This window comes from Salmo salar, chromosome 01, assembly GCF_965601325.2.
Source record: "Salmo salar chromosome 01, fSalSal1, whole genome shotgun sequence".
In the NCBI taxonomy this organism is placed as follows: domain Eukaryota; kingdom Metazoa; phylum Chordata; class Actinopteri; order Salmoniformes; family Salmonidae; genus Salmo; species Salmo salar.
This window is the reverse complement of record NC_138291.1, coordinates 81,919,252-81,940,444: the sequence shown is the minus strand read 5'-3', so window position 1 is coordinate 81,940,444 and position 21,193 is coordinate 81,919,252. Positions and strand designations below refer to the sequence as shown.

At 42.8% G+C, this 21,193-nt stretch overlaps 2 protein-coding genes across 6 annotated transcripts in view; both read right to left on the bottom strand.

Annotated features, from left to right (window-relative positions):
- The window catches only part of hkdc1 (hexokinase domain containing 1), a 29,330-nt gene extending 18,442 nt beyond the window's left edge, over positions 1–10,888 (bottom strand). The window contains exons 1-3 of one of the 4 annotated variants that reach the window (XM_045723236.2): positions 10,583–10,888; positions 6,489–6,651; positions 2,117–2,265 (exon numbers count right to left, since the gene is read on the bottom strand). In XM_045723236.2, coding sequence (XP_045579192.2) covers positions 2,117–2,265; positions 6,489–6,651; positions 10,583–10,645 — 375 coding nt within the window. In that variant the 5' untranslated portion in view covers positions 10,646–10,888. Of the gene's footprint in view, positions 1–2,116; positions 2,266–2,391; positions 4,947–6,488; positions 6,652–10,582 lie in introns of those variants that run through there. The other 3 variants (XM_014213559.3, XM_045723235.2, XM_045723234.2) reach the window with 3 other exon arrangements.
- Positions 10,889–12,013: 1,125 nt separating this feature from the next.
- On the bottom strand, positions 12,014–19,185 carry supv3l1 (SUV3-like helicase). Of its 2 annotated transcripts, XM_014213570.3 has the most exons (15): positions 18,685–19,175; positions 18,221–18,298; positions 17,984–18,091; positions 17,746–17,860; positions 17,400–17,568; positions 16,247–16,358; positions 15,742–15,819; positions 15,435–15,526; positions 15,059–15,239; positions 14,767–14,860; positions 14,315–14,534; positions 14,117–14,197; positions 13,855–14,031; positions 13,078–13,226; positions 12,014–12,900 (listed from the first exon to the last, which is right to left on the bottom strand). In XM_014213570.3, exons 1-15 carry the CDS (start codon positions 18,968–18,970, stop codon positions 12,492–12,494), a joined length of 2,349 nt encoding a protein of 782 aa, XP_014069045.1. In that variant the 5' UTR covers positions 18,971–19,175; the 3' UTR covers positions 12,014–12,491. The 2 variants fall into 2 exon arrangements, with proteins under 2 accessions (XP_014069045.1, XP_014069054.1); XM_014213579.3 differs by lacking the exon at positions 14,117–14,197 and having other exon boundaries at positions 18,685–19,185.
- Between the last annotated feature and the right edge of the window lie 2,008 nt (positions 19,186–21,193).

Sequence of the window (21,193 nt, the reverse complement as noted above, 5' to 3'; positions counted from 1 at the left end):
TTGGGTTCTCATGGAGAGTGACAGTTGAACAAAGCTCATGAGGCATTTCTAAGTTATATTCTTCAAGAATCAATGGAGATATACATTTTATATACACTGCTCAAAAAAATGAAGGGAACACTTAAACAACACATCCTAGATCTGAATGAAATAAATAATCTTATTAAATACTTTTTTCTTTACATAGTTGAATGTGCTGACAACAAAATCACACAAAAATAATCAATGGAAATCCAATTTATCAACCCATGGAGGTCTGGATTTGGAGTCACACTCAAAATTAAAGTGGAAAACCACACTACAGGCTGATCCAACTTTGATGTAATGTCCTTAAAACAAGTCAAAATGAGGCTCAGTAGTGTGTGTGGCCTCCACGTGCCTGTATGACCTCCCTACATTGCCTGGGCATGCTCCTGATGAGGTGGTGGATGGTCACTTGAGGGATCTCCTCCCAGACCTTGACTAAAGCATCCGCCAACTCCTGGACAGTCTGTGGTGCAACGTGGCGTTGGTGGATGGAGCGAGACAAGATGTCCCAGATGTGCTCAATTGGATTCAGGTCTGGGGAACGGGCGGGCCAGTCCATAGCATCAATGCCTTCCTCTTGCAGGAACTGCTGACACACTCCAGCCACATGAGGTCTAGCATTGTCTTGCATTAGGAGGAACCCAGGACCAACCGCACCAGCATATGGTCTCACAAGGGGTCTGAGGATCTCATCTCGGTACCTAATGGCAGTCAGGCTACCTCTGGCGAGCACATGGAGGGCTGTGCGGCCCCCCAAAGAAATGCCACCCCACACCATGACTGACCCACCGCCAAACCGGTCATGCTGGAGGATGTTGCAGGCAGCAGAACGTTCTCCACGGCATCTCCAGACTCTGTCACATCTGTCACGTGCTCAGTGTGAACCTGCTTTCATCTGTGAAGAGCACAGGGCGCCAGTGGCGAATTTGCCAATTTTGGTGTTCTCTGGCAAATGCCAAACGTCCTGCACGGTGTTGGGCTGTAAGCACAACCCCCACCTGTGGACGTCGGGCCCTCATACCACACTCATGGAGTCTGTTTCTGACCGTTTGAGCAGACACATGCACATTTGTGGCCTGCTGGAGGTCATTTTGCAGGGCTCTGGCAGTGCTCCTCCTGCTCCTCCTTGCACAAAGGCGGAGGTAGCGGTCCTGCTGCTGGGTTGTTGCCCTCCTACGGCCTCCTCCACGTCTCCTGATGTACTGGCCTGTCCCCTGGTAGCGCCTCCATGCTCTGGACACTACGCTGACAGACACAGCAAACCTTCTTGCCACAGCTCGCATTGATGTGCCATCCTGGTTGAGCTGCACTACCTCAGCCACTTGTGTGGGTTGTAGACTCCGTCTCATGCTACCACTAGAGTGAAAGCACTGCCAGCATTCAAAAGTGACCAAAACATCAGCTAGGAAGCATAGGAACTGAGAAGTGGTCTATGGTCACCACCTGCAGAACCACTCCTTTATTGGGGGTGTCTTGCTTATTGCCTATAATTTCCACCTGTTGTCTATTCCATTTGCACAACAGCATGTGAAATTTATTGTCAATCAGTGTTGCTTCCTAAGTGGACAGTTTGATTTCACAGAAGTGTGATTGACTTGGAGTTACATTGTGTTGTTTAAGTGTTCCCTTTATTTTTTTCAGCAGTATATAAACACCTCTACTCTTATGATAAGTGCCATGGGATTTTTAGTGACCACAGAGTCAGGACACCTATTTAACGTCCCATCCGAAAGACGGCACCCTATACAGGGCAATGTCCCCAATCACTGCCCTGGGGCATTGGGATTTTTTTTAGACCAGAGGAAAGGGTGCCTCCTACCGGCCCTCCAACATCACTTCCAGCAGCATCTGGTCTCCCATCCAGGACCAACCCTGTTTAGCTTCAGAGAAGCAAGCCAGCAATGGGATGCAGGGTGGTATGCTGCTGGTAAACTTAAACTTGCGCCTCTTTTCAATGCTGATTTGAATGTCATTGAGAAAACAGAAAAGTGTCAAAGATTTTTTCGCAAACCTTTCTGAAATTCTGTAATCCGTTACATCTAACGGATTACATGTAATCCGTTACTCCCCAACCCTGCATTCTACTCACCTCAGTCCCTCTACCGTTCAGGAGTTCCTCTGGGATAGGGTATGTCTCACTCTCCATCTCCACCCTTCTCTTCCCATTCTCAGACACCTTCACCTGGAGCACTTTAAACTTGGAGCCGCCCAGATCTAACGCCAGGAACTCTCCCTTCTCTGTGGAGACAACACAATTTTAACTTTGACTGACCATCTGTTCATAAAACAGCACTACACCTCCTGTCACATATAACTGAATTTATTAAGTTTATGATTAGCAAGTTGTTACATACACTACATTACCAAAATTATGTGGACACCGCATCTCATTCCAAAATCATGGGTTTGGAGATGGTCCCCCTTTGCTGCTATAACAGTCTCCACTCTTCTGGAAAAGCTTTCCACTAGATGTTGGAACATTTCTGCAGGGACTTGCTTCCATTCAGCCACAAGAGTATTAGTGAGGTCGGGCACTAATGTTGGGCGATTAGATCTGGCTTGCTGTCAGCGTTCCAATTCATCCCAAAGGTGTTTGATGGGGTTCAGGTCAGGGTTCTGTGCAGGCCAATCAAGTTCATCCACACTGATCCCGACAAAACATTTCTGTATGGACTTCAATTTGTGCACGGGGAATTGTCATTCTGAAACAGGAAAGGGCCTTCCCCAAACTGTTTCCACAAAGTTGGAAGCACAGAATCATCTAGAACATCATTGTATGCTGTAGCATTAAAAATGTCCCTTCACTGGAACGAAGGGGCCTAGCCCGAAGAATGAAAAACAATGCCCAGACCATTATTCGTCCTCCACAAAGCTTTACAGTTGGTACTATGCATCCGTGGAGGTAGCGTTCTCCGAGCATCCGCCAAACCCAGATTCATCTGTCGGACTGCCAGATGGTGAAGCGTCATTCATCACTCCAGAGAACGCGTTTGCACTGCGCCAGATTCCAATGGCGGAGAGCTTTACACCACTCCAGTCGACGCTTGGCATTGCGCATGGTGATCTTAGCCTTGTGTGCAGCTGCTCAGCCATAGAAACCCATTTCATGAAGCTCCCGACAAACAGTTCTTGTGCTGACGTTGTTTCCAGAGGCAGTTTGGAACATGGTAGTGAGTAGGTTTTGAAACTCGGCGGTCCTGTTCTGTGAGCCAGCACATCGTGGCTGAGCCGTTGTTGCTCCTAGACTTTTCCACTTCACAATAACAACACTTACAGTTGACCGGGGCAGCTTTAGCAGGGTAGAAATTTGACAAACTGAGTTGGAGGTGGCATCCTATGACGGTGCCACGTTGAAAGTCACTGAGCTCTTCAGTAAGGCCATTCTACTGCCAATGTTTTTCTATGGAGATTGCATGGCGGTGTGCTTGATTTGTTATACCTGTCAACAACGGGTGTGGCTGAAATAGCCAAATCTACTCATTTGAAGGGGTGTCTAGAGTACATACTTTTGTATACAGTGCATTTGGAAAGTATTCAGGCCCCTTGACTATTCCACATTTTGTTACGTTACAGCCTTATTGGATTAAATAAATAAAAAAATCCTCATCAATCAACACACAATACCCCATGCTGACATTTTTTTTGTGCAAATTATACATAAAAAACTGAAATACCTTATTTACATGTATACAGACTCTCTGCTATGAGACTCAAAATAGTGCTCAGGTGCATCCTGTTTCCATTGATCATCCTTGAGATGTTTCTACAACTTGATTGGAGTCCACCTGTGGTAAATTCCATTGATTGGACATGATTTGGAAGGGCACACACCTGTCTATATTAGGTCCCAAGGTTGACAGTGCATTTGTCTAGGGAATTGTCCGTAGAGCTCCGAGGCAGGATTGTGTCGAGGCTAAACTGAGCAATCGGTGGAGAAGGGCCTTGGTCAGGGAGGTGACCGAGAACCCGATGGTCACTTTGACAGAGCTCAAGAGTTCCTCTGTGGAGATCGGTGAATCTTCCAGAAGGACAACCATCTCTGCAGCATTCCACCAAATCAGGCCTTTATAGTAGAGTGGACAGACGGAAGCTAGTCCTCAGTAAAAGGCACATGGCAGGAGTTTGCTAACAGGCATCTAAAGGACTCTCAGACCATGAGAAACAAGATTCTCTGGTCTGATGAAACCAAAATTGAAATCTTTGGCCTGAATGCCAAGCGGCACGTCTGGAGGAAACTTGGCACCATCCCTACGGTGAAGCATGGTGGTGGCAGCGTCATGCTCTGGGGATGTTTGTCAGCAGCAGGAACTGGGAGACTAGTCAGGATCGAGGGAAAGATGAACGGAGCAGAGTACAGCGAGATGCTTGATGAAAACCTTGTCCAGAGTGCTCAGGACCTCAAACTGGGACAAAGGTTCACCTTTCAACAGGACAACAACCCTAAGCACACAGCCAAGACAACGCAGGAGTGGCTTCGGGACAAGTCTCTGAATGTCCTTGAGTGGCCCAGCCAGAGCCCAGACTTGAACCCGATCGAACATCTCTGGAGAGACCTGAAAATAGCTGTCCAGACACGCTCCCCATCCAACCTGACAGAGCTTGAGAGGATCTGCAGAGAAGAATTGGAGAAACTCCCCAAATACAGGTGTGCCAAGCTTGTAGCATCATACCCAAGAAAACTTGAGGCTGTAATCACTGCCAAAGGTGCTTCAAAAAAGTACTGAGTAAAGGGTGTGAATACTTATGCAAAAGTGACATTTCCATTTTTCATTTGTTAACCTGTTATGGCTAGGGGGCAGTATTTTAACGGCTGGATAAAAAACGTACCCGATTTAATCTGGTTACTACTCCTGCCCAGTAACTAGAATATGCATATAATTATTGGCTTTGGATAGAAAACACTCCAAAGTTTATAAAACTGTTTGAATGGTGTCTGTGAGTATAACAGAACTCAAATGGCAGGTCAAAACCTGAGAGATTCCTTTACAGGAAGTGGCCTGTCTGACCATTTCTTGAATTTCTTTGCCATCTCTATCTTTTACAAAGGATCTCTGCTCTAACGTGACACTTCCTACGTCTTCCATGGGCGCTCAGAGCCCGGGAAAAAACAGAATGTCGTCATCCCAGCCCCAGGCTGAAACACATTATCGCCTTTCTCAAGTGGCCGATCAAGGGACTGTGGGCTTAGGCGCGTGCCCTGGCCGCACCCGTCTTTGTGATTTTTCCTCTGTTTGCCGAAAAGGAGATTCCCGGTCGGAATATTATCGCTTTTTTACGAGATAAATTGCATAAAAATTGATTTTAAACAGCGGTTGACATGCTTCGAAGTACGGTAATGGAATATTTAGACATTTTTTGTCACGAATTGCGCCATGCGCGCGACCCTTCTTTACCATTCGGATAGTGTCTGGGACGCACAAACAAAACGCCGCTATTCGGATATAACGATGGATTATTTTGGACCAAACCAACATTTGTTATTGAAGTAGCAGTCCTGGGAGTGCATTCTGATGAAGACAACAAAAGGTAATCAAACTTTTATAATAGTAAATCTGATATTGGTGAGTGCTAAACTTGTCGGGTGTCTAAATAGCTAGCCCGTGATGGCTGGGCTATGTACTTAGAATATTGCAAAATGTGCTTTCACCAAAAAGCTATTTTAAAATCGGACATATCGAGTGCATAGAGGAGTTCTGTATCTATAATTCTTAAAATAATTGTTATGCTTTTTGTGAACGTTTATCGTGAGTAATTTAGTAAATTGTTAGCAAATTCCCCGGAAGTTTGGGGGGTATGCTAGTTCTGAACGTCACATGCTAATGTAAAAAGCTGTTTTTTGATATAAATATGAACTTGATTGAACAAAACATGCATGTATTGTATAACATAATGTCCTAGGTGTGTCATCTGATGAAGATCATCAAAGGTTAGTGCTGCATTTAGCTGTCTTCTGGGTTTTTGTGACATTATATGCTAGCTTGAAAAATGGGTGTCTGATTATTTCTGGCTGGGTACTCTGCTGACATAATCTAATGTTTTGCTTTCGCTGTAAAGCCTTTTTGAAATCGGACAGTGTGGTTAGATAAAGGAGAGTCTTGTCTTTAAAATGCTGTGAAATAGTCATATGTTTGAAAAATTGAATTTTTTGTATTTTTGAGGAATTTGTCATTCGCGCCACGCCTATCACTGGATATTGGAGCAGGTGTTCCGCTAGCGGAACGTCTAGATGTAAGAGGTTAATACATTTGTAAATAATTCTAAAAACCTGTTTTGCTTTGTCATTATGGGGTATTGTGGGTAGATTGAGGAGGGGAAAAAAATAATTTATTCAATTTTAGAATAAGGCTGTAAATGTGGAACAAGTAAAGGGGTCTGAATACTTTCCGAATGCACTGTATATGGTGTCAGACAGACAAAAGCAGTAGTTTCAATAATTAATGTCATCAGTGACATGTCAGCACCTGATCCATCAGGGGTTGAGAGGACATGTGTGGGCAGCATCTTGACCGCGGCTGTAGCATTGCTTTCACTGGACAGTCCTTTTTCCATGCCTGCACGAAAGCGAGCTGAAATGTCAACTAACTGGTCATCGGAGAGACGCATGGCATACAGGAATCTGTCCACCTGGTGGGGGGGGGGGGGGCAAAGAGTAGGAGAGTCACTGTGCAACTGATCTTCAGCCAAATACAGTGGGGGGAAAAGTATTTGATCCCCTGCCAATTTTGTACATTTGCCCACTGCTAAAGAAAGGATCAGCCTATAATTTTAATGGTAGGTTTATTTGAACAGTGAGAGACAGAATAACAACAAAAATATCCAGAAAAACGCATGTCAAAAATGTTAGAAATTGATTTGCATTTTAATGAGGGAAATAAGTATTTGCCCCCTCTCAATCAGAAAGATTTCTGGCTCGCAGGGGTCTTTTATACAGGTAACGAGCTGAGATTAGGAGCAAACTCTTAAAGGGAGTGCTCCTAACCGCAGCTTGTTACCTGTAAAAAAGAAACCTGTCCACAGAAGCAATCAATCAATCAGATTCCAAACTCTCCACCACGGCCAAGACCAAAGAGCTCTCCAAGGATGTCAGGGACAAGATTGTAAACCTACACAAGGCTAGAATGGGCTACAAGACCATCGCCAAGCAGCTTGGTGAGAAGGTGACAACATTTGGTGCGATTATTCGCAAATGGAAGAAACACAAAAGAACTGTCAATATCCCTCGCCCTGGTGCTCCATGCAAGATCTCACCTCGTGGGGTTGCAATGATCATGAGAATGGTGAGGAATCAGCCCAGAACTACACGGGGGGGATCTTGTCAATGATCTCAAGGCAGCTGGGACCATAGTTACCAAGAAAACAATTGGTAACACACTACGCCGTGAAGGACTGAAATCCTGCAGTGCCCGCAAGGTCCCCCTGCTCAAGAATACATATACATGCCCGTCTGAAGTTTGCCAATGAACATCTGAATGATTCAGAGGACAACTGGTGAAAGTGTTGTGGTCAGATGAGACCAAAATGGAGCTCTTTGGCATCAACTCAACTCGCCGTGTTTGGAGGAGGAGGAATGCTGCCTATGACCCCAAGAACACCATCTCCACCGTCAAATATGGAGGTGGAAACATTATGCTTTGGGGGTGTTTTTCTGCTAAGGGGACAGGACAACTTCATCGCATCTAAGGGACGATGGACGGGGCCATGTACCGTCTAATCTTGGGTGAGAACATCCTTCCCTCAGCCAGGGCATTGAAAATGGGTCGTGGATGGGTATTCCAGCATGACAATGACCCAAAACACACGGCCAAGGCAACAAAGGAGTGGCTCAAGAAGAAGCACATTAAGGTCCTGGAGTGGCCTAGCCAGTCTCCAGACCTTAATCCCATAGAAAATCTGTGGAGGGAGCTTAAGGTTCGAGTTGCCAAACGTCAGCCTCTAAACTTTAATGACTTGGAGAAGATCTGCAAAGAGGAGTGGGACAAAATCCCTCCTGAGATGTGTGCAAACCTGGTGGCCAACTACAAGAAACGTCTGACCTCTGTGATTGCCAACAAGGGTTTTGCCATCAAGTACTAAGTCATGTTTTGCAGAGGGGTCAAATACTTATTTCCCCCATTAAAATGCAAATCATTTTATAACATTTTTGACATGCGTTTTTCTGGATGTTTTTGTTGTTATTCTGTCTCTCACTGTTCAAATAAACCTACTATTAAAATTATAGACTGATCATTTCTTTGTAAGTGGGCAAACGTACAAAATCAGCAGGGGATCAAATACTTTTTCCCCCCCATTGTAACTGACAAAGAACCTACAGAGCTATAGAATGACTTGACTATATCCAAGTAAAGGACCAAACATAAATATTGTAAAGTTAGCCTTGCAAGTGTGAATGATTCAGAATAATGACTGAAACTACTCCTATAATCCAAAATCAAATCTGTCCCATGCTTTCTCAGAGGCCCATCTGTGGAAAAAAATAAAAAGTCATCTTCTAGTTTCCTGTATCCACACTTCAAACAAAACCAAACAAACAGTTGAATACAGAGCATGAGAAGAAAGAGTTTAAAGAGGCTAAGACACATGGGATTTAACTGTTACTAATGCGGTGGAAAAGGAATTGAATGCAGTATTTTGGTTTTAAATGATCATGCCAAAGTCATCAATTATGGGATAGTTTTCATCCCGAATACGGATTCAACCCCTGATGACAACCACACAGCTGACAACCACACAGCTGACTACTTGAAAGTAAAACATGGAATATAATACATTAAACTCTTTACATACAGTGCATTCAGGAAGTATTCAGATCCCTTAATTTTTTACACATTTTGTTACGTTACAGCCTTATTCTAAAATGGATTAAATAGTTTTTTCCCCCAATCTACCCACAATACCCCATAATGACAAAGCAAAAAACAGGTTTAGAAATGTTTGCAAATGTATATAATATGACATTTACATAAGTATTCAGACCCTTTACTCTGTACTTTCTTGAAGCACCTTGGGCAGTGATTACTGCCTTGAGTCTTCTTGGGTATGACGCTACAAGCTTGGCACACCTGTATTTGGGGAGTTTCTCCCATTATTTTCTGCAGATCGTCTCAAGCTCTGTCAGGTTGGATGGGGAATATCGCTGCACAGCTATTTTAAGGTCTCTCCAGAGATGTTCGATCGGGTTCAAGTCCGGGCCACTCAAGGACATTGAGACTTGTCCCGAAGCCACTCCTGCGTTGTCTGGGCTGTGTGCTTAGGGTTGTTGTCCTGTTGGAAGGTGAACCGTCACCCCAGTCTGAGGTCCTAAGCGCTTTGGAGCAGGTTTTCATCAAGGATCTCTCTATACTTTGCTCCGTTCATCTTTCCCTCAATCCTGACTAGTCTCCCAGTCCCTGCTGCTGAAAAACATCCCCTCAGCATGATGCTGCCACCACCATGGTTTACCGTAGGGATGGTTTTGGCCAGGTGATGAGCGGTGCCTGGTTTCCTCCAGATCTGTGCCTTGACACAATCCTGTCTCAGAGTTCTACAGACAATTCCTTTGACCTCATGGCTGGCTTGGTTTTGGCTCTGACATGCACTGTCAACTGTGGAACCTTACATAGACAGGTGTGTGCCTTTCCAAATCATGTTCAATCAATTACATTTTCCACAGGTGTACTCCAATCAAGTTGTAGAAACATCTCAAGGATGATCAATGTAAACAGGATGCACCTGAGCTCAATTTCAAGTCTCATAGCAAAGGGTCTGAATACTTATGTAAATAAGGTATTTCACATTTTTATACATTTGCAAACATTTCTAAAAACCTGTTTTCACTTTGTCATTAGGGGGTATTGTGTGTGGATTTATGATGAAAAAAAAATGCATTTAATCAATTTTAGAATAAGGCTGTAACTTAACAAAATGTGGGAAAACTGAAGGGGTCTGAATACTCTACGAATGCACTGCATATCAGTAAAGCTGTCAAACTGTGATGACAAATCCCTTTCCAATGTACATGGTTTCAGAGGACAAGGTCCCCTTTTGTCTTGCAATCCCTACTATCTATCCGTGTAAATGAGTAATGCAACAAGATGGTTAATCATTCCTTAAGCAACATTGTGAAATAAATGTAGCCCCATTAAGCCACCACACCAGTCAGGATTTCATACCTGAATGAAGGGCCTCCTCATCAAAAGGCTTCAACTGACTCAGACATTTCACATTCAGGCATAAATGAAATACATTTACAGTAATCCTGTAGACTGCAGTAAATACTGCTATGAACTATTTGGAAACTCCAGCAAATATCATTTAAATTCTACAAACTAACATTTTAGCCAAATGTTTCTCTCTCTAGAAACTCTAAACCATCCTTTGCGCTGTAATTCACAAACAAGTTGTTGGAGAAAATACAAAAAAAGTAATCCTGCCCATGCATTACATGCAACTGACATGATTACAGTATCACCAAAATCTGTATTTCTATAGTAACTAGGCTATTTACAGTATGTATACATAACCATAACAAACAAACTTCTGATCAAATACAACACTTGACATCTCAGAAATGTCTCACCTTCTTGATTTGGTCCTCCTGCAGCTTGGAGAAATAGAAAGAGAGCAAGTGCACCGCAAACATCTTCACTTCTGTTACCTGTAAATTATATCCTGCAACTAATGTCTCTGCTCAAAGCAATACAACCTGAATCAGAATAATCTCATAGATATTAACAGTTTTCCTCTCTTGAAGCTGTCCAGTTTCAGTCCATGAGCTTGTTGCTCTCTGTCCCCTCAGCTCCAATGTGAGTGTGGTATGAGTGTTTTTTTTCTCCCTCAGTGGATTGTTTTCCACCTCTCCCTGACTTTGCGAGTTAAGCCATAACCAGCCCTTCCATTGGCTCAATAATTAATAGCCTAGCTCCTAGCTCTCTCTCTTACTGGTCTACTTCTTGGATCTCTCCTAGCAATGCCTTGGCTCAGTTCCAAAGATCACTTTCCTTTGGAACCATGGGGTCTTTTACCATTTCTAATTCAAAAGACAAGGATGGGTTCAACAATAGAAATGGAAACATAGATCAATATATCAAGGCCATGTTTTTATAATGGGTACCTTGGTTGGAAGATCTAGGGTTATTTTAGGCCCAGTATAAGGGTGCTCACTGGTTCCATTTCTAACAATTCAGAAGGTTGAAACGTCATCATCATATCCAAACTTCTAAACAACAGCTTCAATCAGTTCACAAATATTGGGATTCTTTTGTAACAAATTAGTAAATAATGAAATTCTGTCCATGTTCTCACTCCCAGTTAGTCTGGCAAACACCTAACTCTCAAAGTCCTCAAAGTCTGGAATGTCTTTTTGATGTTGTCGGACTCTGCACAATGTGTTGATAATGAAGGGGGCTGACTGGCTCTCCGTCTTTTTCACTCAAACACCCAAAGCCACACACAGCCCCCAAGTGCCACTCCCTTCCATTACAACAGTTGGATTTTCAAATCCTAACAACAAGAGGTCTCAACCCCCAAGGCACAAAATACATGAGTGAATCAATCAAACCCGTCGTACAATTTCTGAGAGAATATTGCATTAACAAACTGCCTCACTTCCAGACCAGTGTAGCCACAACTCTCCATGCACTGAATCAAGTGGGTCGTGTCAACCAGACTAACTCCCAATGGCTGTTGTGTTTTGAAAGTGGCTAAAACTGATCCCATTGCAGAGAATGCTTTGAATGCAGCACATGGCCTGAAAGTGTCTCATGACCTTTGTCACATGGTCTATGAAATGGTCATGACACAATTAAGGTGTTATAAGCCGTGTCAAAAGGCAAGAAAATCATTGTCATGACATATCTTATAACCATTTAACAATTGTTGATAGGTTAAGAAGCTGTATGACAGGTCTACAACATTGTCATTACCGAGTAAAGTGTCAAATTATTATAGAGACATTCTCCACCTTATGTCTCACATCAAATAAATACAAAAGGCCTCATCAAAACAAAAATATTATTACACTTTTTTTAATCAATCACCTTATCATTTATGGTATTTCAATTCCTTAAATCATACATAGGGGCATATAAATCACTGGTGGTAACATTTGAGTTTCCGGCAGTTACACTAGGCTAGCCCAAGCATGTGATGGGCACATAGTGTAACATTGTCATTACTTGCTGCGCGAGACAGACTATCCGTCTACATGAAGATGCAGTCAACCACTTTACTTTTCAAGTAATGAAAAGATTACCGCAAAATGACTGTGTAATAAGATAAGATACTACTTTGGATTTTTACATCACCTTTTTTCCCATACAATGACTATCTGTTTTTGAGCAGGTATACAAAGGAGCTGGGGCATACACATACAATTAATCACATCTTTAGCCACTGAAAATGCATGACACCGCCTGGTATGAAGTCCAGTCAAAATGAGACAAAACCTGCTCCGTTTTAGTTAGGACCTCAGGCAGAAACTGGGACGGTCACTTCTTTTTCTTCTTATTCCCTTTCGTTTTATTATTCCCCGCAACCAGTTTGACTCCTTCTTCCTCTTGGCGGTGCACTTTGGACCACTCCTTCTGAAGTCGCCTTAGGAGGTCAGGAGTCAGTAAGCCCTCCTGTACCAGGCGGGAGCCTAGGGACTTGTCCAGCTGCGAACCTTCTACTCCACTGTCCTGGGCCTTGGGGGCTCCTCGGCCCCTCCTTGGGGATACTGGGCTGGGCCCCAGCCTCCTCTGGTTGGACAGCGGGTTTGTCCCCGGGGGGGCGTTGGTCTCTGTGGCTCGGATGAGTCGTGTGATGTTGCGCACACCCACCTGGATGATGCTGTCCAGCTCCTGCTGAATCTCTCGGACATGATTGGCGTCCGGGAACATGTCCATGAAGCGGTAGCTGGCGACATGTGGAGAGGATTATTACTATCTAATTGAGATTATTTGCAATAAAGACAATCAATGACCTCATTATACACATTGTGTTACTCAATTCTGTGATGACTATTAGCACAAGAGCAATTGGTAATTTGGCTTGGTGAATGGTTTGGTATAGGTAAGGTAGAGATGAAATCACCTGAGCCAGAGGTAGAGGTCTAGCACGTCATGGACAGCCTCCAGGTGCACCAGGTCCTTGATGTTCTTGGGTGGGACCAGCGGCCAGCTGACGTGCCGACACACCCAGTCAAAGGTCAGGGGCTCATCTCTGCTGAACTGTCTGGCAAACTGGACACGGAGAGATTGTGTGTGATGTGACGCTCTCCCAATCAGTCTCATCATCCAGCCCCAAACACTATAGTGCTATAAACCTTATCAATAGGATTACACTTAGACCATAGTCACAGTAATATGTCATTCATCCAATCCACAACAGATCTTATCAATACTGTTGCCTGAACACCACTCATGTCCCGTCCCTTAAAGCCCAACAACCAACAATAAAACCTTATCAATGCTGTTATAGTTCCAGTGAGACGGTTCATATCAGAGGCAAACTGGCAACGTCATGCCAGAATATTAATCAATGGCGTGACTCAAGCAAGGACATGTGCTTCCTATGACAAATTCTATATTCCAAATGGTGGACCTATCCCTGAATAACATGAAATTAGGGTGTTAACCAGTCTAATTCAGTCAGAGGTCAAAGTCTGTATTCACAAAGTGTCTCAGAGTAGTAGTGCTGATCTAGGATCAGGTCCCCCCTGTCCATACAATCTTATTCATTATGATCTTAAAGGCAATGCTGATCCTATATCAGCACTCCTACTCATACTTTCTGAATGCGGGCCCAGATGTTTAAACAAGTGTTGCTAATGGGAAAGGGATTCTTCTGTAAACATGTCTCTGCTCCTACCTTCAGGAAGGAGGTGCACACAAAGGGCTGCTTCTTGTTGATGGGCGCAGTGCAGAACACATATCGAGAGCGCAGGTTGAGGGGAATGTGCTGGATCATGTCAGCCAGGAACTTGAAGTCGTCAATGTTGCACACAAAGTACATACCATCAACTTGGGAGAGGCTCACAAATATATCCTGGGGGTAGAAAGAAAATGGGTTACTTTTAAATGAACACAAATAATTCAATATAATTTTTTTGCAATGAAGTAAAGAAACGTACTATCAGATTGGACAAGGTGGCATCAGGTAAGTGGTAGGCAAACATTTCAATCTGCTCTGCTGTGGGGTGCAGCCCAGCTGTCTAGGATTAGGAAATTAACACCATGTCATATTTGATTGTCATTAAATAAAATAAAGGATATTGAATAGTCCGAACAGAAGGACAAAATTCAGAAATGGCCCATGTGCTGTTCCTCACCTCTATGGCGTCCACGGTCCTGCTTAGTATCTCCTTGAGGATTGGCAGGTCGTCGCGGTGCATGGTGGTGACCTCGCCCTCTTTGAAGATGGAGCTGAAGCGTCCGGCCCGCCCGGCGATCTGGAGAGCCTGAGATGTGGAGATGGTGTCCAGCTCCTTCTCACCCTTCTCATTGATGTTGGGTTTCACCAGTGAGTTAAAGATGATTCTCTTGATACTCCTAGTGTGGGAGGGACATGGTAGCGCGCTTATAGAGGCAACAACTACAACTTTACAGCAAACCAAAAATCATCTAATCATGGAAGAAATGTGTATATTTTTTCTGTTTAGTATTTTTATGACAATCTGTAGAACAATGTACTTCAAACGTAATATGTATTGTCAGCGATAAATTAAAATGAAAGAAGGCTTCAACAATATGCTAACAAAATCAGTTTCAATGGTCAACTCACAGGTTTAGTCCCATCCCTATGGCATCTGTTGCAACCAGGATCTTACACGGGTCCTCTGGGTCATTGAACTTCTTTGCTTGAGATAGTTTGGTGCCTGTTGACCATATAATTTACAGAGCTTTAATGATACACACTATTATACATTTAAGGATGAGTAATGTCACAGCGGGAGTATATCAGTTATTTGTTTTTCCGTCCAGCACCTGAACAAGTTGAATGTCCGTATTTTACATTTTTCACACCATTCTAACTCTCCATCACCTCAATCACTGACATCTAAAAACAACCTTACCAGGTGGAAGGCTGCCGTAGATGACCGCACACTCCAGGCCTCTGATCTCGATCTGCCTACTGATGGAGTAAATATCGTTTTTGCTGAAGCATACGATGCAGTCGCCTGGTCGCAGGTTATCCAGAGACTCCACAGCATGGTCCAGGATTGAGAAAGGAGTGAGCCTCTTGTAGTTACGAACCTACCAGTAGATTGGGTCAACTGTAAGACACTTGACGTCACAAGTATTTTTTGGGAGCCGGTCTAGAATCCCGAGTTTTTATTCTCATAGGATAAGACCGTTGATATTCAGTATAATCATGTTAATGACATGATGACGGGAACAGTCTCATTAGAAGCCAAACACACTAATGTTCACTAGATTGGCCAGACTCACCTCCACCTCCTCCCCTGTCGTGTACATGAGCTCTGTGACAAAGTTAATAGCTGCAGGCTCTCCGCACACATGGATCTCCTCAGCACACAAACCTATTCCCGGGACACAGAGTAAAGGCATAAGAGGGAAAGCGGAAAAAGAACAATCCATTAGTTATTACTGTGAAATCATCATTTTACCTTATCATTATTGACTTAATAAATAGCTTGTCATTTATCTACCATAACAAAGTGCAACCAAATATTCTGATTTTGTGATCTAACAATGGCCTGTAGTTTGTCCTAACTGTCACTGTGAAGTTACTGACCGAGAAGAGCCCTAGTCCAGGCCCATCCCCTCGATATGTCTCTGATCATCTGGATCTCATCAATGACCGCAACTTCATCTAGAAAAAACACACAAGACACGTTTCACATGTTAGTCAACACTCAGATGGTAATAAGAAACGTCAAATGCAATCGAGCTCTATCAGAACATGAATCTAATACTTAAATCAAGGGTGTCAAACAAATGGTATACTTTAAAATGACTAAAACCAAATTGAAATTGTTTTGAAATTATAATGGACCTACACTCCTACAGCTTCTTGACTGTGTCCAGCTCGCTAAAAATCACCTGAATGAAAGCTGGATAGTCAGGGAGCATCGGAAATCCCCAAAACAATAGATAGAGGACTATTTTTGGCAAATTTTGACAGCGAGGAAATATAACCGATTTTCAGTGCGGCCCTCTGGACCTCGTTGAAGACTGAATGCAGCCCTAATGTACATTAAATATGTTTAACAAGTTGAGCGATAAGGTAAGATACTGACATGGTGTTGTGACACTGCACATCTCGATAGTACAGGCCACATGCTCAGCTTGTCTCCCCTCCTCATCCACAAATGTTCTCTCCTCTCCTGTCACCAAATCACATGGCACACCCTGGGAGAAACAAAAAGGAAATTTAACATCTTCCTTTGACATAGTGCTCTGAGAATTAACTTAAACATTTTGGAAATTATTGGTAAGAAACGCTTAGATAAACAAATTTTACTTCAATTTTTTCAAGGTAAATGGGCATTTCCATGCTAATGGAATTATGTTGAGACTCATATTTTTCACTTTAAAATGTATACCAAACATTGATTTAAAAGTTGAACAAACCATAGAACTCTATTCACAAGGCCCAATTTCAACAATTTCCACTGAAGATGTTACAAAAACAGGAGAATAAAATACATTTTACCATAAAACTTTGCATCTGCATTTTTATGTATTGTGTAAATAGTTTTTTTTATTTATCTGTTATTTTACCAGGTAAGTTGACTGAGAACACATTCTCATTTACAGAAACGACCTGGGGAATAGTTACAGGTGAGAGGAGGGGGATGAATGAGCCAATTGTAAACTGGGGATTATTAGGTGACCGTGATAGTTTGAGGGCCAGATTGGGAATTTAGCCAGTACACCAGGGTTAACACCCCTACTCATACGATAAGTGCCATGGGTACTTTAATGACCTCAGAGAGTCAGGACACCCGTTTTAACGTCCCATCCGAAAGACAGCACCCTCCACAGGGCAGTGTCCCCAATCACTGCCCTGGGGCATTGGGATATTTTTTAGACCAGAGGAAAGGGTGCCTCCTACTGGCCCTCCAACACCACTTCCAGCAGCATCTGGTCTCCCATCCAGGGACTGACCAGGACCAACCCTGCTTAGCTTCAGAAGCAAGCCAGCAGTGGTATGCAGGGTGGTATGCTGCTGGCCAAAGTAGTCTAAAGTAGTCATTGTGCACTGAGTTGTATGGTTTGTTAAACCTTGAAATCAATGGTTTCTGTTTGGCATTTTAAAGTAAAAAATCTGAGTCTCAACATAATTCCATTAGCATGGAATTGCCCATTTGCCACAGTATGCAAAAAGCCTTCTAAATGACGTATTCTCTCTATGGAAGGGTATACTAGTGAAAGAGGGGTTATACTAACAGCCTTGTTGCTCTTTTCAAAGATCTCATGTGCTAACAGCTTCAACGGTCCACAGTAGACTCCAGACTTGGCAGCCAGGTATCTCTGAATTGCATGATGGGTCTTTCCACTGTTGGTGGGGCCAGCATGGAATATCACTTTCCTCTGGATGGCTCTAGCCTCAGGGTACCTGGGAAACATTCAAGTGGATGGCTGAAAGACAGTTGTGTGGAGTATTGTATGAACATGGCACTGTGTATATATATATATATATATATATATATATATATATATATATATATATATATACACACACACACATTGTGTAGATAGTTGAGGTCACCTAAAGATGACGTGTGATACTTACCAATTAGCTGGTACACGCAGATCACTGATTTTGCGTAGATCCTCCATGCAGTCCAGCATGGGGAAAATCTGCTTGGCATGTCTCATGAAGTAAGGATAAAGGTCATCTATGTGGCCTGACGAGAACAAGCAAAAACACTCATCAGTTGACAGGGTGTGAGGGGTTGGAATTAAGTTCCAACTTGCAGTTTCTTTAAATCACTTGATTCCGTAAATGATAAGCACAGTGTTGAACTCACCTGCTCCACAGCATATGTCATTGAAGATGATATGAAGGTCTGCACTGAGCATAGAGATTTCTAGCACATACTTCCGAAAACTGATGAAGGCTTGGTGAAAGAGGCGAGCTGACATGGAGAGATCAATGTTTTAGTATGACCATAAGGCAAGTTGGAGAAGTATCATCACAAAAAATATATTTGATGAGAGTACCAGACCGTTATGCCAGCCAGTTGAAATGATTATGTTGTTCTCACCATCGAGACCTTGATCCGCTGCAATTTTTTGCATCTCTTTCCTTTTGTAGAACTTGTTCAACATTTTGAGAAGTTCATCTGTTAGGAGAAACCACATGGGTCTGGTAAAATTGCCATACAGTAGACCTATTCTTAAAGCTATAGGCTAAACATTATTGAAAGCAAGTCACAGCGAACACGTTTACAAAATATCTATTGACAGGGCATTTGTCCAGCAGTTCATAAGATCTTGAAAAGTCTCAGACTGAGACATGACTGTAGACTCCATAGCATACAGTTAGAATACAGCCACGTCTCAGGGCCAACGGCTAACGTTAGCCTGTTGATGACAGCTAAGTGGAGGATATCATCAACAGTTTAGTAGCAGTCAGCTACAGATATACTGACAGTTTTCAATTGACAGCTAATCTGTGTAGATGGCAATCAACATTAACAGTTAGCACTACAATATGGATGTACAGTACTTTTGTCCAAAGGTTGCGTGAGCTCAGCTCCCACTGCCCCATCACTGCCGACATCACTCTTAATACTGAGAGGCACAAATAGTGAGGTGTCTGGTGGTCGTGACGAACTGTTTGAAGAAACACCTTGTCGGGTGGACACAGAACCAGACAAGGACCCTTTCAATAACGTTATAGATCCAAAGTGTACACAACGACTGTCCACCAGAGCATTTGTGTTTCGTACAGATATGGCGCATATTCTGTGTTGTACTCGTGAGAACAGAAGCATACAGCGGTTTATTGACATTCTTAGTTGCTAGATATAGTCCGCGATTATGTTGCCTTGTCTGGTTTGTGTCAATAAACACTTTTCAATGTCCCATTTTGCAGTTGATCAATCTTTTCCCTGGTAACACTTTGCAGAGGACAGTCAACGTCGGCTTCATTCTGTGATACAACGTGCAGGAGGACCCTTGTTTGGATTGCAGTCCAGAAATATGCCTGTAGCGATTTGTTAGATGTGTTTATTATATTAATTCACAAAATGCAGTGCTTTAGTTAGAAAATATACAAACTGTTTCTATAGAAATGACTTGATGATACATTCAAATAATACATGTATTATGGCAGCACAAGTCTACTGATAATACTTCTGGTAAATCTGTAGTGCATAAATTCCACAAACCAAACGGACCCCAAAAACGTCAAAGTGCGAAAAAAGAAAAGGAAAATGAAAACAAATCGAAGACAGTACAGTATAAAGATAGGCAGAAACTGCTTCTCCCAAAGAAATCCCCGATAACACTTGTAGGCGATGTCATGTGATGTTCTGCCTCTGGGTTTAGAAACTCTCTGAAGCAGCAAATTGACATTTCAATCACGAAAATAGAATGCCTACTATGACTCAGCATTTGAGTGCGATCAGTGGCACACAATATTGTGAAACATTTTTTATTTGAATGCATATAACCAGTTAAATCCATATAACCAGTGTGTAGGTAAGACCAGGATTGAAAATGTAAGCGCTATCCAGAATCCTTGGGATCCCTACCCTTTTAACCCGTGCATTAGAAATCTCTAACGCCCATAAAGGTCCGGTGCAAACTCCCATTTACCAACATTATACCTTGAAGGTGCCGAATAGGCATTTTTTAGGTTGCTTGTACATTTTTATTTAGACCTTTTTTGGAAGTACATACCGATTGTAAAGGGAGTAAATTAAGATTGCTGCTTAGCGAACCCCTATTTGGTGATGAACGAACGTATTTTGATATTATAACTCTTGCATAGCTGGTGAATATGATTTGGAATCGGAGCTTTCTGGGCGTTAGAGATCTCTAACCATATACATTAACCTAGCATAGTGATGCGTCGTTCGCGACCTAGTCTCTTTTTGAACAGATATTTTTGGTGAACATCGCGAACTGAATCACATCGGTGAAAGAGCCTTTCATTTGGCTCCCTGATTTGCATACTGCTGTTACCATAGCCGCGGGAAGTAGGGGTGATGCAACACCTACTGATAAATAAACAAAATATGAAACTAGGCCTTTAGTGCTCCTGTATGAGGGAGAAAAATACTTTCCAGCACCCCTACTTCCCACAGCTATAGTAGTAGCAGTATGCATAAATAACTATCTAAAGAGTGTGAATCCTCACTGCAGAAACAATAAATAGTGGGGAGTGTGTCAATCTGATCCATTCTGATTTTTTTCAGTGTAAGAAAAAAAATCTAATAACTTGGCCAGGTAAATATTTATTTGAGCTGGCATTTTACCATCTGAAAATGGTAGCCTTTCTTTCGGGCTTTAAATTGGAGATTTGCCATTTTATCATAGTTGTATATCGATTTTGAATGAAGAGCCGTTACGGGGACAAATGAGCCGGCTCTTTAACATGAACGGAGCCAAATGAGCCGGCTCTTTAACATGAACGGAGCCAAATGAGCCGTCTCACCCAAAAGACTCGGAATGCCTATCACTAACGCACATATACTGGTTCACCTGACTTGATTCTGGAGGTATGGCCACACGCGATTACCATAACCTTTACCTAATCTCAACCATTTTACATTCAAACGTCAATGGAGTAGGGATGTCCTAATGATCCTGGATAGCACGGACCAATTGGAAACACTAATAAAAGCAGAGACAGGACATGAAGCGAGACATCCCACTCCCTCTTTTTTTTTCCGAGTTCATATACAAGCAGGGGAGTCAAACTCAGCACGGAGGGCCGAATATCTGCAGGTTTTTTTGTTTTTCCTTTCAATTAAGACCTAGACAACCAGGTGAGGGGAGTTCCTTACTAATTAGAAACCTTAATTCATCAATGAATTACAAGGTTCGAGTGAAAACCCGCAGACACTCAGCCCTCCATGGAATGAAGTTTGACACGTGATATACAGTCAATGTAAGTAGACCAGACCCAGCTGCTATTGCATTGGTGTCTATGGGAGAGCCACCCCTTAACTAGACTGGAACTGTGACCATTTATTTCAATGGTAAACAGCATGATATCATCTTTGAAA